Source organism: Plectropomus leopardus, chromosome 23 (genome assembly GCF_008729295.1).
Source record: "Plectropomus leopardus isolate mb chromosome 23, YSFRI_Pleo_2.0, whole genome shotgun sequence".
Taxonomy (NCBI): domain Eukaryota; kingdom Metazoa; phylum Chordata; class Actinopteri; order Perciformes; family Serranidae; genus Plectropomus; species Plectropomus leopardus.
Genome location: NC_056485.1, coordinates 7,077,590 through 7,089,440, shown reverse-complemented (window position 1 = coordinate 7,089,440; position 11,851 = coordinate 7,077,590). Strand labels below are relative to the sequence as shown.

At 41.3% G+C, this 11,851-nt stretch overlaps 1 protein-coding gene across 1 annotated transcript in view; it reads right to left on the bottom strand.

The window, feature by feature from the left end:
- Positions 1-3,770: 3,770 nt before the first annotated feature.
- The window catches only part of dnah2 (dynein, axonemal, heavy chain 2), a 72,619-nt gene continuing 64,538 nt past the window's right edge, over positions 3,771-11,851 (bottom strand). The window contains exons 78-83 of the mRNA XM_042512065.1: positions 11,516-11,667; positions 10,342-10,456; positions 6,958-7,134; positions 5,677-5,751; positions 4,590-4,740; positions 3,771-3,925 (exon numbers count right to left, since the gene is read on the bottom strand). Coding sequence (XP_042367999.1) covers positions 3,771-3,925; positions 4,590-4,740; positions 5,677-5,751; positions 6,958-7,134; positions 10,342-10,456; positions 11,516-11,667 — 825 coding nt within the window. The remainder of the gene's footprint in view (positions 3,926-4,589; positions 4,741-5,676; positions 5,752-6,957; positions 7,135-10,341; positions 10,457-11,515; positions 11,668-11,851) is intronic.

Here is an 11,851-nt window from a genome sequence, read left to right as displayed (position 1 = left end):
GTGCTCACTCTCGCTCTTAAAACAGTCTCACAGAGGAAAATCTGCAAAGCACTCCATCTCCTTTCTCCCAGCCACGGATGACGCAGCCCCCTAAAAGCCCTCTCCCAAAAAAACATGAAACCCCATTCAACATCCATAACGCGTTTAAGGTGCAAACGTCGACACGGGGAGCAGCACTGTACACGCAGATAGATCACAGCCCAGCCTGAGAAAATGTTGATATGTTCGCCCATGGGCAAGGCATGACGGGGAGACTCATCACTGATCTTGCATCTCTGCACAGTCATATCGCCTTTCTAAAATGATTGCACGGATCATTTCCTCCTCTGAAGACCATCTGGTTATACAAAAAAAAAAAAAAAAAGCCAGCTCCTGTAACCTCCGAGGCAGCGGGGGTTGCAAATGGACACCGATCCCCAAATCATCCAAAAAAACACAACTGATATCCTTCTCCTACAGAGGACCCGCGATCAGAGCAGGCAGTCCTTAAAGAAATTGCGCAGTTTTTATTCCATTGAAACGGAGACTCTTTCCCCTCTGTCCCCGCTGAAAGGCTTCCTCCTCCTCCCTCCTCTCCTTCTCTCTCTCCTTCTCTTCCCTCATGCAGGTTTATTTTCGGTGGAAGAGTCTTGGACATTAACTGCCCCGCCTCCATAGTCACTGGCAAACACACTGTACAACTTGCCCAAATTCCATTATTAACTACTATTCAGTAGAGAACAACTGGACCCCAGGTTTTGCCCTTGTGGGTTTGTTTCAAGAGTCAAGCTCTCAGCCGGAGGTGGTCACTGAAGGAGCCACTTGAGGAATCAAAAGTTGTGGCTCTGGAGATGTCTGGTAATCTTGTCAGACTCCTGTCATTTCTCAAGAAAACTAGGGCAAGAGCATGTTGGGAAGTCGAATTAAAACACAAGGCAAAGCCATCAAGCCAGTAGCTCCCACACAGAGGTTCAGCTGGCTCCCTGGGGTGCTTGTAAAGAGGTCTCAGACAAACTGCAGATTGATTTCATTTCACTGAATTCAACAGCTATAATCTGATTGGACATTTTCTTCATGTTTTATCTCAAATGTGACAAAAGTCATTTACAAGCAGGGGTCTACAGATCTGTAGAGAATTGTTTTCATAGGTCCAGTGGTGTAATGTAACAAAGTAATGATACTTTTTTGCAGTGCTTAAGTATTTTTTGGGGACTATCTGTACTTTAGTTGTTCAGATTTCTGTGAACTTACACTTTTACTCCACCAAAATACCATTTACACTAAGTATTTAGTTAAGACAAAATAGGGAATGATGGGAGCAGCGGTGGATGAAGTACTTGAAAGTCATACTTGAGTATGAAAGTTCACAGAAATATACAAACCCAAGTAAAGTACAGATACTCCCAAAAATACTTACGCACTGCAACTAAGTATGATTACTTTGTTACATTCCACCACTGGAAGGGCGGAGGGGATGAAAAGACAATTTAAGGTGTGGGAGGGAAGGAAAAACTGGATTTTGTTCTTTAAATCCTTTAGGTTAAAAAAAAAGACTATGTTTTTTTTCAAGAGTAATGTACACTCCATTTTAAGGTAGTGTATGTTAGGAAATAAAACGTAATAATTTCCAAACTTCTGACCACCTGCTTTTTGCTAACAGAATTGACTTGCACCTTTACTTTCAATAATTAATAACATTTAATACAGTAAAATTACTTTTGATACCTAAGTACAGCAAATAAGAAATACTTTAAGACTTTCACTCAAGTAATATTCTAATAGGAAACTTTAACTTCTACCAGTCATTTTTTGGTAAGAAATTTGTACTTTTACTTTAGCATGGCTTTCTGGTACTTCATCCACCACTGCATAGGCCCTTATTACATATAAAAAAAGTTTGGATTACCTCATCGCAGATATTCAATAAATGTCAACACTTCTCCAAAACGTAGGGACTTGAGAGGCTGCTCTTTTACAGTTTCTGAGTGGATAAGCAGATGGAAGAAGTCGGCTTCCAATGCCCTCAAGAAATGAATATTTCTGATAACTGGGACCATTTGAAAACCTTAGCTCTACAATAAAACAACCGATCTTGAACACAGAAATATTTGCTTGAGCTAAATTATAAACGATGCAAATGTGCACTTGACAATTTGCAATATTTTAAAGCATAGAAGCCACAACGCTTTGCACACTGTACTGCAGTCCTGGAATACACAAAGTAATTCACATATTATCAGGAAGGTTACCAGTGCATAACAAATGCATCTAAAATGTTTCCACACCACATTTACATTCTACTTCATTTCAGCTGCTTCATTAATCCATATGAATGACCTCCCACGTCTGATATTTTTGTTACAAGCAGGCCTGAGAATAAGCCAATTTGAATTTGAATTCAGCATGTTGCTACGAGTGCCCCCCTCCATCTCCCACCCAGCCAGAGACCACCAGTGTACATACACACACTCACACACACACACACACACACACATACAGACTTGGGTTTGATAAAGAGGCTCTTAAACCCTGAGGAAGTTCGTGTTCGGTCTTTCAGGGGGACAATCCTTACGTCTGAATACAACCTTGAACTCCAGCCCCCCTCTCTCTGGTTCCCCTCTCTCATTACTGGACCATTCTTCCTCCCGGCTCACTTTCTCCAGGGTCCTTCTCTTGTTTTTCTCTCCCTCCCTTTCAGGAGTTTGGGCTGAGTCCTTTTCCAGTGGCGAAGTCCGAGGCCTTCTCTCTCACAACGCCGAGCGACTCCAAACGTCTTGTGTGCAAAGCTTCATTAGAATTCATTTGTTTGAATAGGTTCATTTCTCCTTCGGTCGCTCCCTCCCTCTGTCCTCTTTCTCAGCTTGTGGGGAAATGCATATTAGCATAAAAATATCCTTTACCTCACCTTGATTAACTGCATTGTTTGCATGTGTGTGTGTTGTTAGTGTGTGAAAATTTGTGTGAGTGTGCCAAACGAGGGATGAATCTAATTTCCACAAAACTAAAATATTATTCTTGATTGATGGATGTTAACAGACTTTTGCTCAAATAAAGATTGGAACAAATTTGCATTTCCAGGACTGTCTGATCAACAAGTGTGCGAAGCCAGAAAATGATATATTATAGGCTTCACAAAAACATTGTGAATTCAGCGTAGTCCAAAACTGAAGCACTCATTTCCAATGATGTCATTTAGCCGTATTTTTTATAGCCCAGGACTGTCTACACGCAACAGCTCATCAGATTACCGAGGAATTCAATGAGCACAGCAGACACTTAACATGACCAGACAGTCACTTGATCCAGATGTTGCAAAGTTTCCAGTAAAACACATTTCATAGTAGGAGACTATTCCCTGTGTGTGTGTGTGTGTGTGTAGGTGTCGGTGTGTACGTGTCTATGTTTGAGCAGGGTACAGAGGGGTCAGCATGGAAAGACTGATGCAGGCCTGTGAAGAGGCTTACAGCCGAGAAAGGAGACAAAAAAAAAGGAAGAGAGAGACCTTACCAGATTTGTCAGACCAACTTCAGAGTTTCAAAGAATGACTCAGTCCGTTTATTGTTCAAGCCCAGGTGTGCGAGTCTGCTTTACAGAGAGCAATATTTGTGAGAAGTAACACATTGTTTAAATATAATTGCATTTAGTATTTATTGGAACCTGGTGTCTTTTAAAACTTGAAGGTCACAAATAAGAGTATGAACTTTTAAAAAAGTATACAAAGTGATAAACAGCTAAAACAATAAATACCAGTAGAAAAGTGTCAATGTGTGTGTGTGTGTGTGTTAAGGCCTTTAGTTGTCCAGGCTCATGAGAAGAGCGGTCCCTCTCTTGATCCAGTGGTCAGCGGTCACGGCTCCTGATTTGAGTTCTACACCGACCACAAAAGACGGCCGGCCGGCGCCACCTGAACGCACCGGGAAGTAGTAACACGGACACAGGTACACACCTAAACACACACACACAAAAGAGACAAAGACAGAGTTGAGACAGCGAAACCACAGAGCATGACATCACAAACTATACACAAACAGATGGAGAAAACCAGAAACCAGTGAATCATAACCCTCTGAAACCTGAGCAAATTGGCTTCATTTTTTCCCCAAAATTATGGGAAGAGGGCAATGAGCAACTTATCAAGAAATTCACCAAAAATTAGCAAGAAATTAGAAAAAATTGCCTGAAAATAAGCATTAAAAATAAAATTTAAAAAAGCAAACAAAAATAAAAAAGAAAGGAAGACAAAGAAACAAGAAAATTACTAACATAATTCTTAATACATAATTATAGGAATATGAATACAGTTTCTAGACATTTTTCCAGATTTTTGATAAAAATGTAATAATCTTCCTGCAGCTAATTTTCAAGTCAATTTTTTGTCACCTTTTTTTGCCATTTGCGGCACATTTTTTACCAGAGTTGCTCATTGCTTTTTTCCCCCTCCATGTTTTCAGAAGAAATCAAACCAATTTTCTTAGGTCCCACAGGTTTAAATTTTTGTGAAATGTGTCAACAAAACTGATGCCGATCCAGGTTCTAAAGGGTTAAAAAAGACAGACTGTTGGTGGGGTGGAATAAGGAAATCCCTGACAAAAAAGTCCCAAACGACTCACCCTTGGCTGCCTTCTTGCGGTTTTCCACAGGTTTGAAGTGGATGGTGGGGATGGGACACACCATCTGCATGGCTTCAGCTTCCACCAGACAGGAGTTCCTCTTGTCCCAGCCAGCACCCTCCAGGTACAAACCTCGGATAAATACTCCTTCCTGTGGAGGGCAGAGGCATGGAAGAGGGAAACAAGGGAGAAAAGAGAGGGAGAAGGGGTAAGATATAAACACTTGTTTGGAGGTGACATTTTTCATACAGCTTAAAAAAAAAGTGTATGACAAACAGCCATGCCAATTAGTTAATGAAACTGAGAAAGAAAAGAAGTGGGAGGGGCGAGGACAAGGGGAAAGGGAAAAAGGACGGCTGCTGAGGGGGGAGAGATGGAGGAGGCACAGAGGAAGATGGAAGAGATAGAGTAAAAGGATGGAAAGGGGAGAGGAAAAAAAGAGACAAATGGGAAGTAGTAGGTCATGAGGGAGAGAGTGAGTGAAGAGAAGCTGCCAAGGGGAAAGATGGTGGGGAGAAGAGGGGCTGGAGGAGAGACAAGACATAAGAAGAGCGAGGGAGGGGAGGAGGAGGAGAATGTCAGAGAGGAAGGAAGAGAGGGTAGAAGGAAGTAGAGTGAGAGAGCTAAAAAGAAACAAGAGGGAAGCAGCACAAAAGGCAGGAAGGGCTGGAAGTGTGCGTTGGTTTTGGAGTAGCACGAGGAGGAAAAGGAGAGAGAAGTGATGCAGAAAAGAGAGAGAGAAATGAAGAGCTGTAATGACAGACATCCTGAAATGGGAGCAACAAGACAAATTAAAACATTTTCCACCGGTGTCAAAATTTGAATTGTGAAACTTCTTCGCAAAAAAAAAAAAAAATTAAAATGCTAGAGTAGATTTGAGGAATGGGAAGAGAGAGAGGCAAAGTGGCGTGCAGATCTGAATGAAAATAGGTTTCTCGGGAAAAACCACAGTCAATGTTTGAGCAGAAATGAAAAATGTGATGGAAAGTGCCGATGACAGCTGAAAGTTAATGGCTCAGAAAAAATGGTCAGATGGCAAGTTTATGGAAATCTGTATGGAAATAGAAACGTGTGCATGGGGAGTCACCTTGGGTGGGTAAAGGAGGTTGCTGTCATCTACAGTGGACACTATAAACTCCCACGACAGAGTATCCACTGATATCTGCAAGAAAAAGTTTCACACAATGATAAACTTTAGGATGGACAGCATGTTATTATTATCACTGGTCTAAAAGTCAAACAAGGACATTTTCAATCATTGCAGTAGAGCGATATTACAACTGTATTTTTTTTTTTGTATTTTGTATTTTTTTACAAAAAAAATATATATATTGGTTGCAAGTTATATTTAGAACACTTTCACAGCTTTACCTTGCAGCCAGACGCTGATTTTTAAATGGGAAACTGAAGCATCTATATCCATCTATGCTCTCTTCAAAGCTACCTGACTTCTTTGATAAAAAAAAAGAAATTTTACATCGCCAAACATGGCAGTTTCTCGTCTACCTCTGCTTCTATTTGTTAATTTGTGTTATTGTGTGACTCTGGTAAATCCAAAGTAACCCAAATTCAAAAAATATTCCAAACAACTAGCTAATCAAAGCAGAGGTTGAGGTAAAACTACTACCTTTGTGAAAGTTATCTGATGGCTTTAAAGAGAGCATGGATAACAGGATACCTCCAGAAAGTGCTGTCTGATGGCAAAGTAAAGCATTTAAAAAAAATCAAAATAAAGCAAACAACTGAACTGCACTGATTTTTTTTTTAGGTGTCTAAAAATTGTTTTGCTGCTGCCCCTGTCTACAGCAGTACATCGCTTAGCTTCTGTAGCAGTGCTCCTGCCTGCTTCTCCAAACTGGTGGACATGCCAGCTGACATCTACTGTATGTAATATGTTCACAATGTATAAGTGCCTCATACAACCCCACTTCAAAAACTCTGAACTTTCCCTTTAATGTGCAACATTAAGTGCGGTGGTTGTTGGCTGTGAGATGCTGAGAGGCTGAGATTAATGCATGGAGTCAACAGAGCGAGAGAAAAGAGTGTTCAGCAGGTTGAGTTTGCCAAACCAGCACAGTGGGGTTGACTGCAGAATATATGTGAAAACCAGTGTGTTTCCCAGGGTGTTTTTCTGTGTTCTCTGTCACATAACTAACTTAAAGCTGTACAAAGTGAATTGTAGCTCTTGTCATTCAAACATCACGTAGTATGGATGTTGCTTATTTTCCAAAGTTTGATCATCATTTGAAGAATCACATAGCTACCTTGGGTTTTGGCTCGTGAAACCCCTTTAAAATATATGGCCATCACATGACAATACAAGCAGTATTTTCTAATTCTGTATGCGTGTGGCAGGGTGCACTCTCACGTTGCGCTGTCGAGCGGAGGACTGCAGCACAGCGGTGAGGAAACCATTGGGGAAGGTGAAGCCAGAGAGCCAGAACAAGTTGGGGGGCTGGGCCGTCTCTGCCCAGCGTGCAAACTGATTGACTCGCTGGCAAAGATCCCTGGTCCATGCTGCCAGGGGCTTCAACGAGGGGTATGCCTAGTGGACAGAGACAGTGACGCAGAGAGAGAGAGAGAGAGAGAGATGGCAAATCTACAGTCATTTCATGCTTCCAGCTGTTGGCAGTATGTGAGTATGTGAAAATTCTCAAGTGAGGTGTGAACATAGTGATGTTTAAATTTGAGTATAACAGCTTCTGCTTCCTTTATTTGACTTGATATTGACATGATTTGTAGAGAGACTCAGAATTCGAACAAGCATCTATAAATAATGTGCCATATGTCAATCATGATGAAAGATTCCAGGAGACAATATGAGAACAGACCTTAAAATTATGTTGCTTCTGACTAATAAAAGAACAGACCACCTTACTGTATGTCACTGTCATCTCAGCATCTTCACTGGCACCTGTCTCCATTAGAAATGACTTTAGTACTACCACTACGAATACTAAAACTAATACTACTACTTATAATACTACTACAACTACTAAAACTAATACTAATACTTTTACTACTACTACTACTAAAACTAATACTAATACTTATACTAATACTACTAATGATAATAAATATTATTATTAGTATCATAATAATAAACCACAGAGGCAATATAACAATAGAAGCCAGACAATAACGCCAAACAAAGGCCAGACAAGAATTTGGGTAGATTTAAACAAGAAAAAAACATACAATAACAAAATAAAGGCAGTAAACACATAATAATAAGGCAAATAAGAAGAGGAAAAATTATATTCAAATTGTTAGACTCTACTGAAAACATTTCCAGCCCTTTATTGCCTGGTTTCTCACTGTCTAAACAGTTAATTCCATGCTAGCTGGTCCACTGCACATCATGAGTCCTCTAGGCTGACGGCTAAAGTGAGTGGACCTTTGCCGCTGCGCCTCAGGTCCCTGGAATGCATGCCTGTGCAGATCTGGCAACGGGACTGAACGTCCTGTTTGGAATTACTTTTCACATCTTGTTGGAAGGTTGTCATTACTTCTTTTGTTTCATGCAAATCTGTTTATCTGTGCATATGCTTTCCTTGCGGTTGTTTATTTCCCTAATGTGCCTGATGCTCATATGTAGCCACAAGGTACAGTAGATGGATGCACAGACTGGGAAGAGGACGGGAACATAAAGATATGCACACGTGTATGCGCATATATAGTGGACGAGAGGGATGAAAACATTTTTGCATGTTTGCCACCCAGGGGGGAGTGACATGTCATTACCGCTGTACATTCACATTATGGTTATGCACATCTCTTCCAAATGAATTACATGCACATATGCTATACAGCCCCTAAACACAAACACACACACGTACAGCAGAGCCTTGTGAAGAAACCAGATACAAAATGGCCGGAGACAGAGAAGCAGGCAGGCCAAAATTAAAGCCATGAGTCTGTGAGCTCAGAACTAATGACAGGCTGCCATGCCAAGGAGGGGCGGAGAAGAGAGGGATGAAGGGATGAATAAGGGCACAGAGTCTATGAGGGGCTGTTGTTGCTGCGTAGACCAGATGAGGCATGAAGAGACTGAGAGAAAGAGGAGAGCAGAATGGAGGGAACACAATATGGAAAATGAAAAAAAAATGAATGAGATACAGATGAAGGTGAAGCAGGCAGTGAGTAAACAAAAAGAGAAACAGAGCAAATGGTCATTAGAACAGAAGCAGCAGCCGTAATAGCTATCCAATATTGCTATAAAAGGAAATATACACACACACAGAGATGCACATACGGTGCATCGAGCGGTAATAAGCCATTGGCCAGAGCACAATGAGCTCAGGGTCTTTTTCGGAAAGTGGAGCAGGCCTTGGAAGGTTTACTTTGCTTATTACACTATGATTAGTCCACAGACGGTGGCTTTGTTCAGCCACTGAGGGCCAAGGTATACTCCACCTGATGAGCAGCCACTCACACACACACGCATGCGCACAGACACAGGTACACATCTGCATTCATGCTTTCAAGAACAGCCCATAATGAGGACAGAATCAGACACTTGAAGAAAAACACAAACTGACCTGAATGACCCCAGCTCAGTGGACACACACATTCCACTGAGTCACACATCACACACACACACACACACACACACACACACACACACACACACACACACACACACACACACAAAGATATACACACATTTGTAGCCAGAATCTTTGGTAGCCCCTTGACCCCGGCTGACAGCACCCTGTGTTCTCTCCCCGCTGTAAAGAGAGGTCCAGTGATAATGAAGCCAGAATGGAGTGTTCGGACAGAATTACAGCTGGAATGCTGCCAGAGCCCCATCACTGTGTGCATATCTGTGTGTGTGTGTGTGTGCAGTTGGACAGAGGAGAACAATAAGTGTGTGTCTGTGCAGCCAGGCAGAGTGATGGATAAATACACCTTTAATAACAGCCCAGTGAGTCAGTACAGAGACGGGCCTGCAGCTGTTTGACTGGCTGAAGAAAGCGAAATAGATTAGTGCTGATCAGATCACAATCACAAAGCTCAATACACAAAGAGTCCTGAGTGAAAATGTGAATGGTCTTTGTTAAATGGCAGAACAACATAGAAATATGTCCTATTATTTAGAGAGAGAAAGGCTTAGCTGTAAATGAAGCCAGAATAAGTCATGGAAAAATAAACATAGTTGTCTGTCGGCACTGAAACATTATCTATGACCCTCACAAAGAAATACTCGGTCCATATTTGATTCAGTGCAGCCAAACCAATAAAGGCTGCATTTCTTTTACTGTTTACCTTGGCTGTTTTCATGCTTTGCTACCTTTTTTCAAAGCATACTTTTCATAATTTTCATCCAGTGTTAATCAAATCCACTCAATTCTCCAAATAGCAGCTGTCTTAATCTTATTGATCCCAACAGAACTTTTACACTGTAGTCTGTCTGCCCACTTTATGAAATAAGATGAAAAGGAAGGTAGCAGGTGCAGTCTCCCTTCTCACTTCAGCGGGTCTCACCTCTCTTACTGCATCTGCAGCACACATGCAGTATGTGTATGTGCATCATCTATACGTGATAAGAAGAGAGATGCTGAAAAATATGCCTCAAGCAGTAGAGAAAGGATAACCAGAGAATGCAGAGAATACATTATGGCAGTAAAGCATCTTTGTGCTGATCTTTTTTTCTCTAACCTAAAGAGAACTTGTTTTGGAGGAGGACTACAGCAGATTGTGTGGGTTATTGTGGGTGTCCTCTATATGTGTGTGTGTGTGTGTATGGTACCTTCTCCCAAAGCGGTGGTACACGGGCATCATAGATGAAGTGGAAGGTCTCCTCCAAGCTGGATGACATCACCACTAATCCTTTGATTCCTCTCTCCAGCTGCGCCAGGGATGACCTGACAGACAAACATACACATTTACACCAACAAATCGGTCACTTTTACCCCCTTTTATTGTAAGTGTTTAGTCGTCACTACTTCCTTGTCTGGATCAAAGAAACTTTAAAAGCTAAAAATCATGTCAACATCATGTAATGTGTGTTTTTTCCTCTGGTGGAAGGCTTTTAAAGTCAAAGTTAAAACAAAAAAGGAATGATGGGTTATTGTGTGATTTGCCGTGCCTGCCCGATTGCCTCCAGCAGAAGTGGCACCAAACTGGCTCAAAAGCAAAATTGGAATGCTGTCACAGATGTCATTACCTTACCTTCTTTTACAGTTTACTTGGTCTGGATCTATTGGAATTACCTTGCAGTCAGACATGGAGGTACAAATAAACAGGCTGGGTGATTAGGCGATTGTTGCCTATTTGCATCTTTGATGCTAGTGCCTCTTTGTATGGCTGGTTTCCCTTGTAAATTACTGGTATGATTATTGCATTGCAATCAGATACACTTGTGTGATTGGTTTAAATTGTGGAGGACCGTCCCATTAGGGCAAGAAACAATGTTGGTAAATCTTCTCGAAGGGGTCTGACCTCATAAATTGCTCAACTTAATGCTCTATAAATTGGCAATTCATTTTATCTGCAAACAAGACTTCTGTCTTCCAAAGTCACGATCATTTCTTCTCACTTAAAGAAATATTTTGCTGATATAAACAAGGCCCCAGTATAAACTTGGCTGTAGGTATTAATAATACTGCTATTATCTGTTTTAAACCAGCACACAATTTGCTGCTTTAAGAGTTACAATATGTAACACTTGAGAGAAAGTGCTTACTTGAGCCCAAACCCGAGTAAGTGTGTAACTGCTATTTTTTCACTGTTGACAGTTAGTAAATAATATTTTGATCAATCTTTTTGGAATTAAGGGAGTAATTCAGGTTAACAATCACAGCGATATGGTCTGCTGCCACTCTGCTAAATGTTAGCCTACTTACATGTGTGTTCCTCGATTGTTCCCAGATTCTGACAGACAAAGCCAAAGAAACACAAACATAGAGACATAGAGTTCATACATGATGGTGTCCAACAGAGAGTTGTATCTCTGGATCTCTTGCAGCAAGACCACATTAAGAGGTGAGGGGTTGTCCTGGAGGAGGGACCTGGTGCCTTCGAAATCTATCAATCTTGGGATCTTCCCACGAACGTCTGCCAACAGCTCTAATACCTGGAAGCATGTTGTACATGTTGCACATTGTATAAAAGTAGATGAGACAGGTGAACTTGTATAAGCACTGACTGCACACAAGAATCTGCAGTGAAGAAACTGCAGAGTCAGATCATGGAGCTGCATAAAATTGGAGGACTTGCAGTCGTTCGGGCTAAGGCTCTTGATAATCCTTTCAAAAACA